The sequence below is a fragment of the Xyrauchen texanus genome, chromosome 9 (genome assembly GCF_025860055.1).
Source record: "Xyrauchen texanus isolate HMW12.3.18 chromosome 9, RBS_HiC_50CHRs, whole genome shotgun sequence".
Taxonomy (NCBI): Eukaryota; Metazoa; Chordata; class Actinopteri; order Cypriniformes; family Catostomidae; genus Xyrauchen; species Xyrauchen texanus.
In genome coordinates this window covers 30,070,418-30,092,815 of record NC_068284.1, presented here as the reverse complement: position 1 = coordinate 30,092,815, position 22,398 = coordinate 30,070,418, and the positions used below count along the sequence as shown (strand labels likewise).

Here is a 22,398-nt window from a genome sequence, read left to right as displayed (position 1 = left end):
TTGTGCTAGCCCAAAGTTTTTTTAGAATGTCATATTGAAATGGCTCTAAAAACATCATTACATTTCTTTCCATTTTGACCCCCAGACATGACAGTACAAATAACATAGCAAATAGGTTATGAGCTACACAATGTAAAAAAAAGGTTTTAAATGAAATACTGTATAAAAATAAATTTTACATTGATTTATGTCACACAGTTATATCTACGTTTAGGTGTAACTGGTATTTGAGGAGTGTTGAAAAGACCAGCATATGTTGTTTTGGATGCTGGTGTGCTTGTGTCCTTACCTCCCTTCTTTTTTTTTATATAGTTTTATTTTCAGTTATGATACATGAAACAAAACATATATACATAACATTACAATTGTCATTTTTCTTTTACATAATCAGACTACATAACAACCCTCCCAACCTCCCGAAAAAAACAAAAAAAAAAAACAACATGCAATTCAGACCTCACTTATTTGGCTGTACTAATCATTAATATAAAATCTAAAATGTAAGGAATGTAATTGCAATTAATTTGCAATAAGAGAAGGTAAATGCTCCAGAAAAGGTCCCCAAATTTTTCCAAAGGTTTTTGGTGATTTCCTAACATTGAAAAGTATTTTCTCAGGGGTGCAATATGAAATAAGTTCATTGATCCATTGTTTTCTTGATGGAGAATGAGTCGACTTCCAGTTCACAAATATACATTTTTTCCCCACAGTTCCTGCCAATAGTGTGAAATACTTTTTATGATGAGAGGAATCTAATAAATCAGTATCCCCTAATATCCAAATTCTAGGATCATTACTAATTGGGATACCTATAACCTTTGAAGATATATCAATTATATATTCCCAAAAGTCATTCAAAATAGGACAATTCCAAAGCATATGGAGTAAGTCGCCTTCAGACCTTTTACACCTTTGACATTTTGCAGATATTTCAGTATTTAACATGTGAAGTTTCTGAGGAGTATAATATGTTCGATGCAGAATATTAAATTGGATTTGTCTAAGTTTTGTAGATATTAAAATTGTTTGTATTCTTTCCATAACACATTCCCACTCCACCAGATCATATGCACAGTCAAGATCTATTTCCCACCTCTGCTTCAAGATTACGTTGTCAAATGGTTTAAAATTATTTGTTAATGTGCTGTATCCTACAGAAGCAATACCTTTTGGGGAGGACACAATCTTGTTAAACATAACATTTTCAAATGGCGACAGTGTTGGAATTTTAGGAAATGTCTGGGGGGTGACCTCTTTGACCCAATGCCTGACTTGCAAATATTTGAAGAAATGATGTTTGGGGATTATATATTTCTGGGATAACAATTCAAAGCTCATTAAAGAGTTATTGGCATACAAGTCGTTCAGTGTCTTTATACCTTTACTCGCCCATGCTTTTAGGGTACTATCAGCAATACCAAGAGGTATAATAGGGTTTTCACAAAGGGGTAAATGCCTAAGTGGAGCAATACTAAGGCTGCATAGATTATGCGATTCCATCCATGCAGAAAATGTATGAAGTATTACTGGATTTTTAGTGAATGTAGACAAAAATGTTTTGACCCCAAAAAAGGAATTACCTTTAGTGGGATGGAACCCATCTCCCACTGTTCTATCACTGTCCAGTTAGTATCAACCTTATCAGGATCTTACCTCCCTTCTGAACTTTCTAAACCAACAAGACTTCCTTGGTCAACCAGCTTTAAATGGAAGCCCATGCTGGTTGATATATGCATTTTTTGTTTGTGAACAGCAAGGTTTTAAACAGGGTAATAATATCTCTCTCTGCCTCATAAGTGTGGATGTGTTTGTAGTCTCTAGGGAGCATCTCTGCTGAATCACTGTCCTCAGTCACCTTTAGTGCCCAAACGTACCTTACAGGCTGAAAAGCACAAGATTCAGCTTAAAGGAATGGTTCACCCAAAAGGAAAATTGAGCTGAATGATGCATCAATGTCTGAATATCTATGCTTATCTATTGTAAACAACACTGTGCCTCTGTATTTTTCATATTTTTCATTACATGTCAGTTTTTGTGTGAACTTGCCAGCACTCTTAGGTCAAGAGTGACCTTGTGAATTTTTAGTAAAAAGGTTTTAAATATTTATATTCCTTACAAACACCTAGCATTTTGTTTCAGATTCAGAAAACCTTAATTAACCCACTGAAGTCATATGGATTACTTTTATAGTGGCTATCAATGATTTTTGAGCTTCAAAAATATGCCACCCATTCACTTTTTATGGACCCACAGAGCTGAAATATTTGTGTTCTGCTGCAGAAAGTAAGTAATACAAATCTAAGATGGCATGAGGGTGAGTAACATTTTGGGTGAACTATCCTTTAACAAACAATGCATTATGTCAGGACAGAGCACTTTCTTCACAATGAGGTCATATAATAATGGTACATTTCAACACATGGTTCATTATAACAGGGCACATTGTACTGTGAAAACATTTTTGCTATGGTTTAGCTTTACATTGATGAAAAATGTATGTCTGTACCAATGTAACTGCATTAACATAAAGCTTTTCGGTGACAAAGCTTTGAAGAAGCTGGATTTCCTAATAATAATGGAAAATTGTGCACATGAACTACAGCTATTATAACTACTCAGCCTTGAAAATCATGTTCTCTGTTTAAGCATGTGCATGCTTCACCAACGTCACACACATTACTTAACCTTTGAATGGAGGTTGCTACACAGGAAACTGTTAGAAATAGCGAGGGACGTAGATAAGCCAAGTAAGCAGGCATGCTTAGACTTCTGTGGCAATGCCCTTATTAACCTCATCTTGTGCCATTCACAGGTATAAATTATTCACAGGTTTAAATTAAATGCTGTTGTGCAATATTTTCATTCTGAAGTGAAAGTTTGTATCAGTTTTCTCCTCTTTTATAAATTGCCCTGGGGATTTTGCGATGGCTCATGGTTGACTTGCCCTAGCACCAGTACTATTATTTCTATTGAAAACAAAAATAAATAAAAAATATGCAGATGTTCTGTAACACTGTGACATTTAACTGATAATGTACATACAGTTTTCTAGAATGGATGTTGCTTCTAATTTTCATGTTTCTATCAAGAAGTGTTACAGAATATCAGTTGACCTTGTTGCTGATGCTCAGACAGTTTTGCAGCAGGAACAACATGTGTATTGTAATGTAATGCAGCATACAAACACCAAACTATAGATAAAATGAACATCCCCCAGCTTTGTCTCCTTTGAACAGTCTCATTAGGTGTCTGAGGAATGAAAAATGCTTTCGTGGAAAATAGTTTTTTTTTTTTCATTTAAACTTCTAAATTTGAGAATGTGTAGAATTTGAGTTTAAATCATTTTATACATTTCTCTTACAATCTGGCGAAAATAGAAGAAAAGGTTCTTGAAAGATTTTCAGTATTACGTATCTAACTCTATTCACAGAACAGCTATATTTTATGTGTGTTACTCTTTAACTATATGTATCTTTACTTAAGGGCTTTATGGCCATTAATGGACAGGCTTTAAAGGCCATTAAATCCAAGTGATCTCCTCAAAATTGAGAGCCTACATGCTGTATATCTGAGCAGAAATGTAAAGCACAGAAACTCATTGAGGAATATCAAAGACATTGTTGCATGATACTGATGATGTTATCTATCATGTACATTTATCTATGCAGGAACTTTTAATCAAGCAGATATTTTATTTTTCTATGTGTCACATCAGGTTATGCTGCCCGAAAGTTCCCAATTGAGTCTGAGTGAAAGAGAAAAGGGCTAATAAAGCCAGCTCACTTTACAGCTCCACGCATAAACCTTACCATAAGCAATGAGTGACCCTCAGGATGCCAGTGATGTCACTTCTGCATCAGGCCATATTAGACATTTGGTGAGTAATCTTTAACTTGTTCACAAAATGCTTGTTCACATTTAATTTCTTAGGCTATGAAGATTAATCTGGAATCTGTTGTGAGGTAAGCTTAGCAAGGCATTAATGCACCACTACCTTTTTCACTGGACACCACTGCAAAGTATTTATTGCAAAATATTTTGCAATATCTTTGTCATTGGACACCAGTGATGTCTTATAGATAATGCTGCAAAAATATAGGTGAAACATCCTGAGACATAATTTTAGTTCATGAATGTGTGGTGGTGGTTGCAGCACCTTATTTACATTAGCTGACATTATTTCATTCTTAATGCATGTTCTAAGTGTTATAATGTGTATTTCATCATTATGTAATCATTAGTCAAAATGCAAAAACTTTCCTTTTTTGTGGATGTCACTTAAGGCTATTGGATCATTATAACTACTAGCATATATATATATATATACTGTATATAGGTATAACATCAGTAATGTGACGTATTTCAGAGTGAAACCAAATATTCAAACCGATTTGATTGGATCTATAATATTCAATTGATTGGATCTAGAAAAATATTAAATTTTTTTATTTATTTATTTTGCAAACTCGCATTGAGGACAAGCTCCATTCTAGTTTGTAACACCTACTTATCAAGATCCAATCAATTCCTGATGGATAAATCAAAAAAATTTTCTCAATGAATATCCTGTTTCACTCGAAAATATGTCACATTACGGAACTTAAATAGGTTGCAACCATGTTGCCTTTATTAAAAATTGCCAGTACGGTCAAATGCTGAGAGGATCTTCTGCTTACCTGTTCCCTGTAGTCTCTTTGAGTGCCTCTTACTCTTGATGATCTTTTCCCATGTCTGGCTGGAACTGTTCCCCTCTGAATGTACAGTAGCCCTGCTCTTGATTGAGAGAAGTGAGGTGTTTTACAGGGGATTGAGCATATAAATTTTTCACAGAGAGCAGTTGACTTCGGCTTTACAAAGCCTGGCTATGTTGTGCAAGGTGAAGGCACTAGTTTGGTTTATTTTTAGCTGTGGGTGATGGTTGTGTGCAGATGAATGAGTGAACATGTGTTCAGGCACAAGTCCTGTTCTATTGATAATTCAGTATTTATATTGATATTTTTGTTTATAACTTCTGAATAGTTTGGCCTAAAATCATGAGACTGAGACTCTTTAGATTCTTTGGGCAAAACGAGTGGAATAATACCCAATTTTCGGCCATATTGGGTGTCGGCCATTTTGAATTTTGTCTTAAATTGCTGTATCATTACGAAACTTGGTATATGTCATAAGGGCCATGTCCTGAAGGTGCTCAAAAAGTTTGGGGATATCGCCACCTAGTGGTCAAAAGATACAAAGAAACGCTTTAAAAAAAATTAATTTGGCCTATTGTCATGAGACATGAGTGCCCTTAGCTTCTTTGGGTGATGCTGATGAGTATGTAAGATACCAAATTTGCCATGGTCGGCCATACTTCTTGTCTGCCATTTTAAATTCCTCTTTGAATTTAAGTAAGGGTTTTTGATAGAACAAGATGCCAATAAGGATCTGAGGCTATATCTATTGAACACTTTGGTGTATTGACATGAAACTTCATATATGGCATTTTGACCAAGCCCTTACAGTACTATTTGGTGACAATGTCACCTATTGGTCAAAAGTTTAAAGCATTGTATAACACAACAGGTAATAAAATGTATGTCTTTTTCACCACTCTACTTAAAATCATCACTTGAATTCTATATTCAATCTAAATGTTTTCAATTGGTGTGCTTGGCCCCGTAATTGCTGCTTGCTGCTATATTTCAACTTGGCTTTTGTGGTCTGTACAGTGGTGTGATGACTTTGAGAAACAACAGCAATTGATCCCCCAAGAGCCTGATTTGCCAGAATAAGGTTTAAAAAGCACTAAGAAATCATGGAGCAGAGCTGCCTAATGTGCCATACCGAGAAATCTATTTACTTCTGAGGAATTTATGCCATTAAGCAGCTGTGATGACGTCACACTGTGCAAGTGGTGTCTTGGTCCCTGAGAAATTAAAATGTTTCAATTACCCTTCGTTGAAGTGGTTTTCCAAGAGCCATACATCTAAATCAAAGATTTATTTTGTTAACATCTGTAGTGGACAACACGCAGAGTATATGCAGAGACTGATTCATGAACTGGTCTTTGCCTACAAACAACTTAAATAGTTCCAAGAAATCACAGTTAGCCTGTGTGTAGTTTGTGTTTGTGTGTGTCCATTGGCTAAAGCACGCTAGTTATTAGCACAGCATTAGATGTACTATGATTTTGAGCACCTGAGCCTGGATCCTGTTGGAAAAACAAAACAATTTAAATTTTAATTTTAATCTTAAACTGATCCGGTTGAAGACCATCTGGCCAACTAGCTAAACCATCAGAGCACAGAGTGAGCAAGTCAGCTTAAAGATCTAACCTAACCCTAACCCTATTACCGATATGGCTTGGTTGTTTTTATGCGAATAGGCCTTGAGTAAATATATTTAATCTGAAGATAGAACAGAACAAACTGTATTAAGCACATCCATTTTAGCCAGTTTTGTTTTAATGCAAATCCCTTACCCAAATGTTTTACTCAGCCTGATCTCATGAAAATTACATGATTGAGACAACATTTTCCTTACACTATCTCAGGTTAAATGTTCACTGAGTGATGCTAAAGCGTGTTAAATTGCTGTGGCGATACAATCAAATATCAATATATCGTGAAACTTTTCCTATTGTATTTAAACTTTAGAGCCATGTATAGATATTTATATTCATTTTATTCATCTATTTGTGTATTCATATCATCTATATTGCATATGCAACTAAAAATATCTGTGATTAGCCACTGGCCGGTAATTTTTTAAATTTCACTCGGCAGTGTTTGAGTAGTGTAGTAGCGAAGAAGTTCAGCACTGGGATCTTTTCACTGTGTGTTGAGAGTAAAAGTTTTGTTTGACTCTTTCTGTGTAATGCGTGTCTAAAGATGAGATCCACGCCTAACTAAATACCCTTACTGTTTTTAGTAATTTATTGATCAAATACAACAAAATAAACATTTAATTAGTATCACAAATTGCATGGATGCTGTAAAGAAGCCATTCAACCAAAACACTTTTGTTAAAGTCGCTGCTGCTGGTTTTAAAGCACTTTAGCACTTGTTCTACATATCAATGTAAATACTTGTAAATTAGGTACAAATTAGGCATGTAAATAACAAGTCAAATAAAGTCAGGAATAGATGGAATATATATATTTTGAAAAACATAAATGTGATCAAAATGATGCAAAAAAAATTATAAAATAAATTTGTTACAATTATTATATTTCTGTAATTTACCAAGTTAGAAGGTCCCCTGTATAATTAATAGCAGCTTAGCTGAAAGATAATTCGTTTGATGCTGTATGCAAGCAAAATTGTCATTGTTCATTTTATCTTTAGTTTGGAATTGAAAGCTTGTTAATCGGAACTGAATCAAATCATGATATTGTGATTGACTCAACTGGTAGAGCATGGCACTAGCGATGCCAAGATCATGAGTTTGATTCCCAGAGAACACACAAACTGATCAAATGTATACCATGAAGGCTCTGTAAGTCGCTTTCAATTAAAGTGTCTGCCAAATGCATAAATGTTACTGTAAAAATAGAATCGTGACATGTGTTTCACAATGCTTATTGAATCGTGAGGTGGCTGATGGTACCCAGCCCTAGATTCTATGAGACCGGTTGGTTTTCCACCTACATTTTGCTGTTAGTGGCATGACTTGATGAACAAGTGGTCTTAGCAATGATAAGTTAGGTAAAGTCAAAACGATCGCCACTAGCATAAGGTGCTGTTGATCATTTTGCAGTGTGAATATGAATCTTTTACATCTAAATAATTATTTGGTGATCATTGTTTTGAAACTCTGGACCTTTAAATGTTTGAATGAACAAATCTTCAGCTGTTGTCAGTGGTTACATTTTACTGGAGCAGTTAAAACTCATTTGTAGATACAGATATAGAAATAGGACAGTTGTTTCACATTCAGTTAGTTGCTTAATAAGTGGACAAACCCCTCTAATCTTACAATATCATTCATTACAAAAAGTGGAAACTGTCACAGGAAGTAGCTCTTGAAATAAACATTATTTAAAGTGGGTGGAACAGAACATTCTGAAATGTAATGTCAGTGCCTGATTGCATGGTAGTGGCTGAAGATGATACAGAAGATCTGGGCTTTTTTGTGATGAGATAAAAGAGCCAGACAAATGTTCTGTTAAGTCATATTCTGGCAGGTAAAATGATCATGTAATTTTGCAGTTTAACTTGAGCATTGCTCCTGATATTAAAATGTTGGTTAGATCTCACAAATGCAATGAGGCTTCTGTGGGAAAATGTAAGCCAATACGTGTTTCACATTTTGGATGGAGGAAGGAAGGTGGAGAATGAGAGAAGCATCACATTTCATCCTTTGAAAATAAAACACATGAAACCTTCTGAGGAGGATACAGGAGTCAGAAACACAATACTTTATTAAGTTAAATTACGTAGATATATTCTAGCCAGGTGTTCATTATGAAGGCAACCCTGCTGAAAAGACCACTTTGCACCAGCATGAATTTCCTGGCTGGTCCAGGCTAGTTTATGCTGGTTCGTTCTGGTCTAGTGCTGGTCTAGCTGGAGGTTAAAGGAATAGTTTGCCCAAAAATGAAAATTCACTCATTATTTACTGACCCTCATGCCAACCCAGATGTGTATGACTGCCTTTCTTATGTAGAACAAAAACAAAGGTTTTTAGAAGAATATCTCAGCTCTGTAGGTCCATACATTTGAAGTTAATGGTGCCTCAAACCTTGAAGCTCCAAAAAGCACAAAAAGGTAGCAGTGTCCTTGGCGATCATGATTTCAAGCTAGAATACACTAGCACCATCTAGCGCTCTGTGCATGCGTCAAGCACTAGGAAGTGTATTCGAGCTTGAAATCAGTATCGTGCTTAGAGACTGCATTGGCAAGATGTAAAGTGAAAAGGCAGTTATATTTTGGTCTGTTCTCACATAAAACCAATTTTATCGCTTCATACGATTTGGATTAAATCACTTGAGTTTTATGGATTACTTTTATGCAGCCTTTATGTGATTTTTGGAGTTTCAAATTTTGATAAACATTCACTTGCATTGTAAGGACCTACAGAGCTGAGATATTATTCTAAAAATATTTGCTTCACAATACATCTGGGATGGCATGAGAAAATGATGAGAGATTTTTCAGTTTTGGGTGAACTATCCCTTTATGGTACTTAAGAAGCCTATAAAGGATTGCAAGGAAATAAAACTGCATATTGTCTTAAAGGACAGGTACTTCCTATAAATAATAGAAAGGGATGTATGTAAGGGATCAGAATGTGACTATAGATCATACTGTATGACTAATTATGTCAGGCTGGGGGTGTAGATAATATCAGATTAGATTCTGTTGCAAAGGAAGGGTTCTTGATAGGAAATTACATCCTCTGCTTGAGGCCTACCGAGTGTATGGTTGCCATGGCTATTAACATCAGCAACCTTTTGGTGTGCCCTGGCTGTCTAGATCAGTGGTTCCCAACCCTGTTCATGGAGGCCCTCAAAACATCTGATTCAACTCATCAATCAATCAATCAATCAATACTTTATTGCCAAACAACATAGTTGTCTGGGAGTTTTCCCGGTGAGCTCACAACAAAAATAATCATCTCGTTAGAGACTCCACAACCTGAATTGGGTGTGTCAGATAAGTGATATAATCAAAATGTGCATTGTTAGGGGGCCTCCAGGAAAAGGGTTGGGAACCACTGGTCTAGATTATAGACAGTTTGCACTGTGACTCCTTTTCATTTCTTTCAATTCAAGTGTTGTTTGCCTCCTCAACACTTTTACCTGACTTAGATAATGATGGAAAAACAGCCTGTTGTGAGTGGATGTAGGTGTGCTGACTCACTCTGTGGCTTAGGTGGGATGAGCTACAAGATTCTAGGTCTTGATTGAGCATGTGTGTGTGCCAAAGCCTGGTATCTCTAGGCATGTTAGCATTACCCAATAAGGGGCCCCATGTCAAAACACACAGAATTAAATGGAGCACAAGCCCACAAGTCTGAGTTAATCCTCAGGATAACATACCTCAGACAGCTGGGGAGAAGACACAGAAAGGAAGAATGAATGAGACAGAGAGAGAAAGCACTCATCCTTAAAGGTTGAATAGTTTACCCCAGTTTAAATAGTTTAAAATTCTCTCATTATTCACATATGCTGGTGCCAACACAGATGTGTATGTCTGTCTTTCTTCAGCAGAACACAAATTCAGATTTTTAGAAGATGATAGAGTTCTGGTCGTGATAATAGAATACAGTAGTGACAGCAATTTGATGGATCCAAAGTCACATTTAGGCAGCATAAAAGTAATCCACACGACTCTAGTCGATCAATGAATGTCTTCTGAAGCAAATTGATACATTTACGTGAAAAATAGACTTTTTTAACTTTTAAAAAGCCCTTCCTGCCAGCAACTGACACGAAGCGGAACGTAAACGTGTCAGTGAGTTCACACGAGAATTCGGATGTGGAGCTTATTTACAACAGCACAACCATTTCAGTTTGGCCATTTCAAACAGCAATAGAGCCCTGGACGGAAGCAACCATTTAAAGTTAAAAACATTTTAATTATCAACTTGTTTCTTATATAAACCTATCGATTTGCTTCAGAAGACATTCAATGATCGACTGGAGTAGTGTGGATTACTTTTATGCTGCCTAAATGTGACTTTTGGACCATCAAAGTGCTGGCACCCGTGAACTTTCATTATAAGGACCTGACATCAATCTTCTTCTAAAAATCTTAATTTGCGTTCTACTGAAGAAAGAGAGTCATACACATCTGGGATAGCATGTTTTAATTCATTTCTCAGTCCGTCTTTTTAATTACAGTGGATATTGCCTCACTTTAAAGCTTAAAAAAGGACCTAAAAGTATCATAAAAGATGATTTGTGTCATTTACAAGTCAATATTGACATCTGTTCACTGTGGTTTGTTCATGGGAGAACGTGCGCTGTTTAGTGCTTAAAACAACACTTAAAATGTGGCACTGTGAACAAGCTTCTCTCATGCACTCATGAACATACAATGGACCTCAAAAGTTTCACTGAAAAATTACTTAAATTTCATAATACTTCAGAAGACTCGGAATATGACGCATGGATTACTTTGATGATACTTTAGGTAATTTTTTAATCTTTGAAGTCATTGTATAGAAAAGAAGGACAATATTAATTAAAATATCTTCATATGTGTTCTGCATAAAAAAGGGTTTGAAACTAAAGGAGGGTGAGTAAATTATGACAGAATTTACATTTTTAAGCAAACTATTCCTTTAATGTTGTAAATGTGGATTTTATTTGTTTATAATAGTAGCATTATATATTAAGTGGGAGATTTCATTCATTATATGGAATCACTTCCCAAGGATTTTTTGTTTTGTTTTGCTTTTTATCTTCACTTATATCTAGCAATATATTTGAATAGCAATGAAAGTATGTCTTTCTCTGTTTATATGTAGCCTGTTGCAGTGCACCCTCCTTCCCAGCGATGTGATGATGACGATGATGAAGGGGACTTGAATAAGACACTTGGAGTGCAGCACTTTCAGCGGATACTTACCATTCCTCAACGCGTACCCAACGAACAACACCGCAACTTTAATGAGGAGGACTTTGAGTGTAAGAACTTTATCCTTGAGGTATCTTTTCTGTGGCCTTAAAAAAGTAGTTGATGAAAAAAATATATATCTGTTATCGTTCACTCATCCTCATGTCGTTCAAAACCCATTTGAAGACAAAAGGGGAAATTGCTTTTTTTCCTAGCAATTACAATGAATGTGGACTGAATGACCATAAAAATATTATAAAAGTGGTCCATGATAAACGTGAAATACACTATATCCAACAACTAATCCATAAAAAGTGGTCCAATATAGTGCACTATCTTCCAAGTCTTCTGAAGGTAGACAATTGCTTTGTGTCAGAAACAGTCCGAAATATAAGTGCAGAACTTTAGCAAACAAGTAATATGGACCACGTTTATAATACTTTTACGGTGCCTTTGTGTCCTTTTTGAGGCTTGAAAGCTTCTGACCCCATTTATTGCAATTGCATGGAAAAGCGCAACCAGCACAGTCTTCAGAATATCTCCTTTTGTGTTCCATAGAAGAGAGAAAGTTATACGGGTTTGAAATGACATGAGGATGAGTTAATGATGACAAAGTTTACATTTTTTGGTGAACTATCCCTTTAAAATTGGATAATGTTCAGAATGTTTAGTTATAAATAATAATAAACAAATAAACTCATAAACTAATACCTAGGATTCAGTCCACTGACCTTGAGTTAAGTATACATTCAATGCGAATAAAACACCAAGCATAAAAATAAAATGTCAGCCCAATAAATGTCTTTTTCAAATGAATTGTTTTAAAATTTACAGAAGATTTTTTTCCCCCTAAAATCTGGCTGAAGACATGAATACATTCTCATTCTTTTCTTGTGATAAACATGTGCCATTGACAGAATCAAAATGTGCTTGATTGATAGTTCCTGAGGCTTTTCTATATCTGTGATGTTTGTGCCCTTTGCAGACCACCGTCACACCTCCCTACACATTCACCACCCTCTTTCTATACACCTCCCTAGCGAGGGCAGGAGAAAAAAGGCTGGGAGGAAGTGGAAGGACTCAGGACGGAGGAGGAGTGCATCCACTGGTGCTGCTCCCCCTATAGATGAAGATGATGAGGAAGAAGAGGTGGATGGAGATTCTTGCAGCCAGCAGGATAAAGAGGGCAATATCACTAACACACCTACACCAGACACGGACACAGAGGTCTCCACTGACCGGGCACAGGTAGTCATAGCTCACACATTTGAACACAAGTATGTGCACACACATTTTACATGATAAGCAATTGCAATTGCATAAGATGTTAAGACATGTTTTCAGAGAATATATTTTGAATTAGGTTTATTTTTCTAACTCCATTGGTATTTTTTTTTTTCATAAGTCTTGCTTTTGCATTGTTTCATACTTAAAACATGAGGAAAAAAAAAACTACAAAAAAAATTGCCAATGGGGTAATAAAATATTTTTCCAAATTCAAGATATAATCTCTGAGAATAAGTCCTAATATTTTATGCATTTTGCCTCTCAGAAAAATGTATCTTGGGATGTTCTGGAATTTTTACTGAAAAGTAAGACTAAAATACTGATTACGAAAATGATTTTTGTGACCAAATGATGAATGTTATCACCTTGTTAACTTCTCTGTGTTTGGTCCACAGTTTTTTGTATCTGAAGATGACCCTGCCTCAAGTGTAAAAAAGAATGGTAAAGCCTTACCACATCGAAAGGTTTCAATCATAGCCAGTTCAGCACCTCACACCATTATCTACATCCCAGAAACTACAATAACTGAGTAAGCACACACAAACATATACAAATATTTGAAGACAAGTTCCCCTGGGCTAAGTTCTGTAACCTGTACCTCTGCAGGGGCAGAAAATCTATACGTAAGCTTCCCAATGGTAGAAGAGTGTCTGCTCCTTGTTTGTTTCCACTGAGTTCGCCGGACGGCAGCTCTAAACCAGTGCGTAGCTATGACCTGCATGAGCGCCGCCGCATGGGCAACATGACAGACATCGGGCTGGCACACTACCACATGCCTACTGATGAGAGTGAAGCAAAGACTCTAGCTACTGTCGACCTTGATGGCATTAAGAGTAAGTATGTGTGTGATCTCTTTGTGAATGCATGAGAAGTCATGACTGTGTACCCTGCTATTCCATCTATATGGAAATGTATCACTTTATGGTACGTGATACTATATAGTTAAGATACTGTATATGATCTAAGTAAGGTACATTTTTGTACAGTAGAGTGGATCCCAATCCTGTTCTAGGGGTGCCCCATATATGGATATAATATATTTTATTATAGTGTAGTAAAGCATAGTTTAATTTAGTATATTATAGAAAAGTATGGTAAAGTAGATTGTAGTGTAATATAGTATTGTATGTGTTTCCAAACCTTTTTCAGAAGCACTACACATAAAAAAGATGTTTGCAGTACATCTTTCCTTTAATATCAAAGGACTTACTAGAGAAAAGAAAAATATAATCTAATGTATATTTTCTTGAAAGAAAAAACATAATCGTTCCTGGTATCAGGTGCATGTAAAATGGCTAGAAATAGCATTTTAGTTTAGCATAAAGCTAAATGTTCACATGACAATTTACACAAGGTTTATTTCTATTTCTGCTGCTAAAAACTTACTTCAAACCCCCACTGAGTGTACACAATTACATGTTTTTCTCTATTAAGCTCCCAAACAGAAAGTTCCTCACTGACATCTTATTCAACCTTTCACTAGTGTGAAAACGTCCTCTGTCTGCTCATATACATCAAAAGAAAGTGTTTCACTACTTTTCAGATGCATAATGGACCACATCATTTCTTTATGGTATTATTGTTTTCCAACTGAATAAACTAAATATTATAAAATGCAAAGTAATCACATCAGTAATATAAATACTAACTGTATTCTGATAAAACTAGTGGAATAGTTACTAATATTTTGTATTTGTAATCTCATTACATGTATTCCGTTACTCCCCAATCCTGAGTATAGTATATTATAGTATAGTAACACTGTTCCAGGAGTATTTGAGTTTACAAATGATAATGCAAGAATATTTACTTGTTTTCCTGATGTCTTTTTTATGTTATAAAGAACTTCTTTATTTGCACCTTTCTGTTCTCATTCTTCTGAGAATTAATCATGTTATCTATCCATCTATGGCTGTGACTCAGGAATGTGGACATTCTGAAAGGGTGCAGAGCTGCCCACAACAACTGTGCCTTTGACGTCTTTTTTTTTTACGAGTGTGTGTGTTTGCATTGTGTGTGATTCTGAGAGAGAAAGGGCTGTAAATACAGATAATTTGAACAAACAATAGGTCACTTTGAAATGGACCAAATGAGAAATGTTCTAGTAACCATTCAGTTGAATTGGGGAATTTGTATTTCTGTGTTTGGATGCTCAGTATTGTATCCAATATAGCCAATAGCATAATTTGCATCATTATGACAAAAACGGTGGTAAGTACTCAGTTACAGTTTCTCCATTAACACAGAGCTTCTTCTATGTTACAGTGGTTCTGTGGTGTTTCGACTTGTTTTCAACTTTTAATTCAGGGTGTCAACATTGTCTTGCTCTCTCTCACAGGTCACAGGTTCGAAGATGTCCCTGGTGTACGGAGACACCTAGTCACAAAGAGTGCTAAAGGACAGGTGGTTCACATTGGCAAGGACCATAAAGAGCTCAGCAGCCACAGTCGGACTAAGCTGGATCGAACCCCACATGAGGTGAGACGCCACCTAACTAGATTAACTTCCCTCTTTCAGGGGCTGATCTCCAGCCCTGTGTGTTTTATGTAGTAAATGAGAAATGCATACTACTGTAACAATATTACCAAATGTTTCTTCAACTTTCTTATATCGGGAAGTATATACTTTAAAGGGTTAGTTCACCCCCCAGAAAATTGAATTCTGTCTTAATTTATTCACCCTCATTTCTTCCATGGAACACAATAGGAACATGTTTTCCTTTACGTATATTTTTATACAATGAAAGTGAATGGGGACTTTGGCTGTCAGTCACTAAAATTCTGCCTAACATCTCCTTTCGTGTTCCACGGAAGAAAACATATACAGTCTTACTGAGGGATATCATTGCTACTGGCTAAATTAACCTGCTATTATTTATTAGAGGAGATCGTGGCCCTGTTACATGGACCACAGGGTTCGTCAGGCCCAACAGCTAAAGGTAGGGTTGCGTGGAGCTGGTTGCATTGGTTTGGAGAACAGCTAAAGCTTGTTTGTGTTTGTTTTCACTTATTACTTATTTGCTAATACACAATAATCTGTTCATGGTTGAAGATACTGGTTTTGTGGCAGTTTTGTGGAAGGGAATGAATGGCTGCAATACCATACAATATTGCACTCATACTGACATGTCAGCATGAACACAACAGATTAGGTTTTTGTGTGTCCAACAGTCGAAATGTATAGTCCTAGCCTAGTTCTCAACTGAAAACAGTGCAGCTCACTATCCACAGTAACATTTATTTTAAGACTAAATTTTATTTTGTTTAGCATGAACAAACTTATAGTATTACTCACCCTAATGTTTGGTCTTTATAAGTAAATTAATTTTTACCAAAGATTGAAATGGAGGTAATGTATACATTTGGTATTTAGTATTTTATGGAGTGATTACCAGAATTTCTGAACCTGACTTATCACTGCACTCCTTATTGACTCTAACTCAGCAAAACAGCATTCCATCAGTTAAGCTCAATTGGATCTCAAAATATTATTAATCGAAAGAAAAGTCACATATATAATTGATACATTTGTGTGCATTCACTCAGGTGTTTGTGGAGTTAAATGAGCTGCTGATAGATAAGAACCAGGAGATGCAGTGGAGGGAAACGGCTCGCTGGATCAAGTTTGAGGAGGATGTGGAGGAAGAGACAGACCGTTGGGGGAAACCTCATGTAGCTTCGCTCTCATTCCGTAGCCTGCTGGAGCTCCGCAAAACCATTTCACATGGTGAGAGGGACGGCACCCAGAATGGTTGTGATGTCATGAGATATGGAAGGCTTTGTTTATGAATTTCTAACCATTTCTAGTAAACCTTTCTAAACCTTCAAGTTATGCAAAAAAATTATATTAATGAGTAAACAGTTGCCATTGTAGTGCTCACATACAAAAACTACTTGTCAGCAAATTAAGAAGGCCTACTGAGCAAGCAACACATAATGCAATTAATATTCATGATTCATTTCTATCAGGAGTTGTAGGTTTCTGGAAAATGCACAGATCACTTTTTTGTCTCTTAGTGCTAAGCAAAACACACCTATTCCTCTCTGAAATAACATCAGGTGCTATAACGCATTATAGTCTATAATAGGAATGCACTTTGAATGTGAGCCTACAGAAGTTATACATTATATGACACCCATGCAATATGGTATTATATGGTACAAGAGTATTGTAGTATTGAGGTGTATACTGGATGCAGCATTTGTTGGTGTATCTGATGTGTTTGTGGTGTAAATTAACAGGTGCAGTGTTGTTGGATCTGGACCAGAAGACCCTGCCTGGTATTGCTCATCAAGTTGTGGAGCAGATGATTATATCAGATCAGATCAGAGCCAAGGACAGAGCCAATGTTCTACGAGCCCTGCTACTCAAACACAGGTTAGTTTAACAGACAGATTACATGAACATTGCATATCTCACAAACAACAAATGGATGATTCTCATTAATCCTGTTAAAAAAAAAATCCTGGTCCAAAATCAAAACAAATAAGAAATTATGTTTTGAGTTTAAAAATGTTAGCCTATTTTTATGGCCATTTAAGATTTTTTTTTAAATTGTGACATTATTTTCATGACAGTTCTGCACGTTGTACCCCCAAATTTAATTATCGCAACACAAAAGAAGATGGTGAAGTATTTCATGATGCATTACTTTAATGAGAATTTTTATTGATTTTGGGTAAAAAGAAAATGTTCTTACCTAAAATCCCTTAAAAATACTTCACTCAAAAAGAACAACATAAAAAATAATGGTAACACTTTAAATTAAGTTTACATTTGTTAACATTTAGGTAACATTTGATAACATTAGTCAACAACATTAGTTAACATGAAGCAACAATGAACACTAATAATCTTGGTTAATGTTAATTTCAAAATATACTAATACATTTAAAAACAAAAGTTGTTTATGTTAACATTAGTGAATGCACTATGAACTAACCTGAACTAACAATGAACAATTGTGTTTTTATTAAGTAACATTGACAAAGATTAATAAATGCTGTAAAATGCTGTCATAACACAAAGCAATGTCAAGGCAGGCAAGGAGGAAACTTTACAGAGAGAGAGAGCGGAAGAGAGTTCCAGAGGCGTGGGACAACTACTGGAAAAATACCTGCCACCCATTCAAATACAACCTAAACTTAGTGATGGTGAGAAGATTAGCTCCATCATACTCATTTGGAAAATGCATCTGAAATTTCCTCTGTTTTGTTTCTTCTGTGTGTCAGTCACCCGAGTGATGGCAAGGAGCACAGCTTGTTTCACCGGAACATCTCAGCAACAAGCCTTGCTTCTCTAATATCTTATCACCATAGCAATAACCATATTGCTGCACCAGAGCCCCCTGCCACAGACCCGCTCATTGGGGGACTACTTAACTTTAATTCACGAAGTAGTGTGGACTTGGATAGGAATGAGGTACTGGGTTGCTTAACGTCTGTGTATGGTTTTGAGAGAGATGGTGGCTGGATTTCAAAATAGAACTTTTCCTCTTTGTTTCCACAGAAAGATACACCCCAGTTTTTTAGTTTGCACAAGTCTAAATCTAAGCTGCTTGAGAAGATTCCAGAGAATGCAGAAGCTACCGTTGTCCTTGTGGGTCAGTCTTAGCAACTGCTGATTAAACTTAAAGGATAGTAAACCCGAAAATGAAAATTCTGTAATCATTTACTCACCCTCATTTTGTTCCAAACCCATATGTCTTTCTTTCTTCGGTAGAAACACAAAAGAAGATGTTAAGTATTAATATTAGCCTAAGTCACTGTTCAATTTCATTGTAAGCAGGAAAAAAATGCAATGAAAGTGAATAGTGCCTGAGGCTGCTCATTCTGCTTAACATATCCTTTTGTGTTATACCGAAGAAAGAAATTCATTTACATTTATGTATTTTACCAAAAGTGACTTATAGTGCACTAATTACAGGGACAACCCCCTGGAGAAACCTGGGGTTAAGTGCCTTGCTCAAGGACACAATGGTGGTGGCTCTGGTGATCGAACTGGCAACCGTCTGCTTTCCAGTTCTGTGCTTTAGCTCAATACACCACCACCACCACACCAGTCACTGAAGTAACATGAGTGTGAGCAAATTATCAGAGAATTGTCATTTTTGGGTGAACTATCCCTTCTATCACACCACAACAGTATTTGTCATTACTTACAACTTCTCTTAAAATCATGATGCCAATGATCTCAATCTTTACAGGTAGCGTGGATTTCCTGGACCAGCCCACCATGGCCTTTGTGAGACTGCAGGAAGCGGTTCTTTTAGAGTCAGTTCTAGAAGTGCCAGTTCCAGTGCGGTTTCTTTTTGTGCTCCTTGGCCCACCCAGTGCCAACATTGACTACCACCAAATCGGCCGCTCCATTTCCACTCTCATGTCTGATAAAGTAAGAGTGAATGAGAGTCTTAAAAGTCTTTCTAATAAAAGTAACTTATCTGTGCCAGAAATAGGAAAAAATAAGTAAAAAGCAAAAACAGTATTTATTGACAATGCTGGGTAGATTACTTCTGAAATGTAATAGGGTATTCATTACAAATGACACAATTTAAATGATAATCTGTTATGTAATTTTTTTCTAATACACTTTTATAGATAATCTAATCTGATTACTTTTGGATTACCCATTTCACATTTTGATGTAAATATAATTATTATTTTAAATGTATTAAGTACCAATTAACACTCCTTTCATTAAACATTAGGAAAAATAATATCAAACAGAAACTAGCTATTTGTCAGTTACTGAGAAAAAAGGTTTGTAAATGTTCAACATAAATGACAATGAGAACATGCTTGTATTTGTCATTTTAAGAGAATCGCTATTTATGAAATTTGGAATAGGAATTTAATTTTTGTTATCCAGCTTTGAAATGAATAATGACAGAATGTCTCTAGATATGATGTAGAGACGCACACAAAAGTGTGGCCTGAACCTAAGACAGGCACTTTTACTGCCATCCTTAAGAATGGACCGAAGTGCATTTACATGGTGCAAAAGCACAAATTTGCATGTGACCGACACCTCTGAAATGTTTGTTTGCAACATGTGTTTTTACAGAAGAGTGTCTAAGATTTTGGACAGGTGGATGAGGGCTAGTTTGAAATACATTACTTTCGATGCAGGGTGCAAATACAAATAGTTTGGCATTTATTTGTGCATTAATTTAGAAACAAAATTTTAAACAGAAACCAAATGCCCTGTGTGTATTTGTGGATTGTACTATGCACTTTCAATGCAGTGTATCAATTTCGGTAGCTGCATGCAGACATGGCTAGATGTTTAATAAAATATTTCAAATACAGATTGCTCAATTAAAATTTAGGAGCATCAATCCATCCATTATCTTCTGCACATCCGGGTCGCGATGGCAGCAGACTCAGCAGGACAGACCATATGTCCTTTTTCTTGGATACATCATCCAGTTCTTCAAGGGGTGCCCAAGATGTTGGAACCACCACACCCATTTGCCAATCCCAGGAACTGTCCCCGACTTCCACACTATCCGGAAAAGGCGAGTCAGCCATGACTGTCAAACAACGTCCAGGGCCTTCATCATCTCAGGATGAATCTTGTCCACTCCTGGCACCTTGCAACTTCTGAGCTTTTGGACTACCTCAGTGACTTGGTCCAAGACCCCGAGTCCTCTGTCCCTGTCTCTTCTACAGAGGACGTGTCAATCTGGTTCAGAAGTTCCTCAAAGTGCTCCTTCCACCACCGACTATATTGCCAGGCCTTGTTAGCAGTCCCCATCCCGGCTAACTACAGCCTGGACAAAGCCCTGCTCCCCTCACCTAAGCTGTCTGACAGTTTCCCAGAACCTCTATGAGGCCGACCAAATGTCCTTCTCCATTGCCTCCCCAAACTCCTCCAACACCCGAGTTTTTGCATCCGTAATTACTGCAGACATAGTCCTTCTGGCCTGCCAGTAACTATCAGCTGAATCAAGAGTTCCACAGTCTAATTTCCTATCTTTAAACCAATCCCCAAAGGCCTCCTTTTTCAGCCTGATGGCTTCCTTCACTGCTGGTGTCTACCAACGGGTTCTTGGGTTGCCGCCACAACAGGCACCAGCAATCCACAACTCCAAGCAACTGCTTCCATGATGGAGGCTTTAAACAGGGACCATTTGGACTCTATGTCCCCAGCCCTCTTCGGAATGTGGGAAAACTCCTTCAGAGGTGGTAGATAAAGATCTTCTGGACAGAAGACTCCAACAGATGTTCCCAGTTCACCCTCACAATTTTGCCAGGTCTGTCTGGCAGCCTCTCCCACCAACTGATCCAACTTACCACCAGGTGGTGATCAGTTGACAGCTCTGCTTCTCTCTTTTCTCGAGTTTCCAAAACATAGGGGTGCGATGCCCAACTGGTGGCAGACAAAGGTGTAGGCCTGTGCGGACTGGACCTTGGCAACAGAAACTGGCCTTTGGTACATATAAATTTAGGAGCATAAGTAGTAAATTACATGCTAGTTATTGGCTTTGGATGATGGTTGATGTAATTAAGAATGTAATCCATACAAATGTAACTACTATCTGATTACACACATGATGAAACGAATTGTACTTCAATTACAAGTACTAAATGTTTGATAACATAATCCAGATTTCATGTAATCCGTTACTACCTAGCACTGGCTATTGCAGATTTCAAGATATCTTGAGAGTGATTTAAGTCTTAAGTTTTTTACAATGGCATTTCAAATGTTCCTTCCAGCAATTCCATGAGGCGGCATATTTGGCGGATGAGCGGCAGGACCTGTTGACAGCCATCAACTGCTTTCTGGATTGTAGTATTGTGCTTCCTCCATCTGAAGTGGGCAGAGATGAGCTGCTGCACTCTGTTGCTCGCTTCCAGAGAGAAATGCTGCACAAGAGACATGAACAAGTGATCAAACTACAGGCCAAGGAGCCCAAGAGCCCAGAGGATATGGGTACAAGTCTCTCTCTCAAACATATGTGGACAGATTAGTTCTCTGTTGCACAAATATATGAAATTACACATTTTTCTCTCCTTTCATTTATTAATTCTTTCTCTTCTCTCTTAGCACTTCATCCTCCTTTTAAAGCTGCAGACGATCCTCTTCGGAGAACGGGTCAGCTGTTTGGTGGGGTTATCCGAGATGCAAGGCGTCGCTACCCCAAATACATCAGTGATTTTACAGATGCCCTAAGCCCTCAATGCATGGCAGCTGTCACATTCATATACTTTGCTGCCCTTTCTCCTGCCGTAACCTTTGGAGGACTATTGGGTTAAATAGAGCTATTCTTTTTATAATAAAAATAATTGAATGGTCTTAATCCAATTTCTCCATGCTTACAGGCTAAGATATTTTAAATAGACTCTCTCTTTCTTAGGTGAGAAGACAGGTGGTTTGATAGGTGTATCAGAGCTGATTATTGCCACTGCCATTCAGGGAATGTTGTTCTGCCTGCTTGGAGCTCAACCTCTGCTTGTTGTGGGCTTCTCTGGGCCCCTTCTAGTGTTTGAAGAATCGTTTTATTCAGTAAGTATTCCCATATCACTCATTTATACACAATATACATTCTCTAACTCAAACAAAC

General features: G+C 36.9%; 1 protein-coding gene across 2 annotated transcripts in view; it reads left to right on the top strand.

The window, feature by feature from the left end:
• Positions 1-22,398, top strand: part of LOC127648838 (anion exchange protein 2-like) — a 43,140-nt gene that overhangs the window by 6,495 nt on the left and 14,247 nt on the right. The window contains exons 2-16 of one of the 2 annotated variants that reach the window (XM_052133614.1): positions 3,716-3,877; positions 11,455-11,614; positions 12,529-12,791; positions 13,226-13,359; positions 13,437-13,663; positions 15,169-15,308; positions 15,712-15,768; positions 16,376-16,556; positions 17,072-17,207; positions 18,062-18,251; positions 18,339-18,432; positions 19,036-19,220; positions 21,551-21,767; positions 21,882-22,085; positions 22,192-22,340. In XM_052133614.1, the coding sequence (XP_051989574.1) occupies positions 3,818-3,877; positions 11,455-11,614; positions 12,529-12,791; positions 13,226-13,359; positions 13,437-13,663; positions 15,169-15,308; positions 15,712-15,768; positions 16,376-16,556; positions 17,072-17,207; positions 18,062-18,251; positions 18,339-18,432; positions 19,036-19,220; positions 21,551-21,767; positions 21,882-22,085; positions 22,192-22,340 (2,397 nt within the window). In that variant the 5' untranslated portion in view covers positions 3,716-3,817. The remainder of the gene's footprint in view (positions 1-3,715; positions 3,878-11,454; positions 11,615-12,528; positions 12,792-13,225; positions 13,360-13,436; positions 13,664-15,168; positions 15,309-15,711; positions 15,769-16,375; positions 16,557-17,071; positions 17,208-18,061; positions 18,252-18,338; positions 18,433-19,035; positions 19,221-21,550; positions 21,768-21,881; positions 22,086-22,191; positions 22,341-22,398) is intronic. The other variant, XM_052133615.1, reaches the window with a different exon arrangement.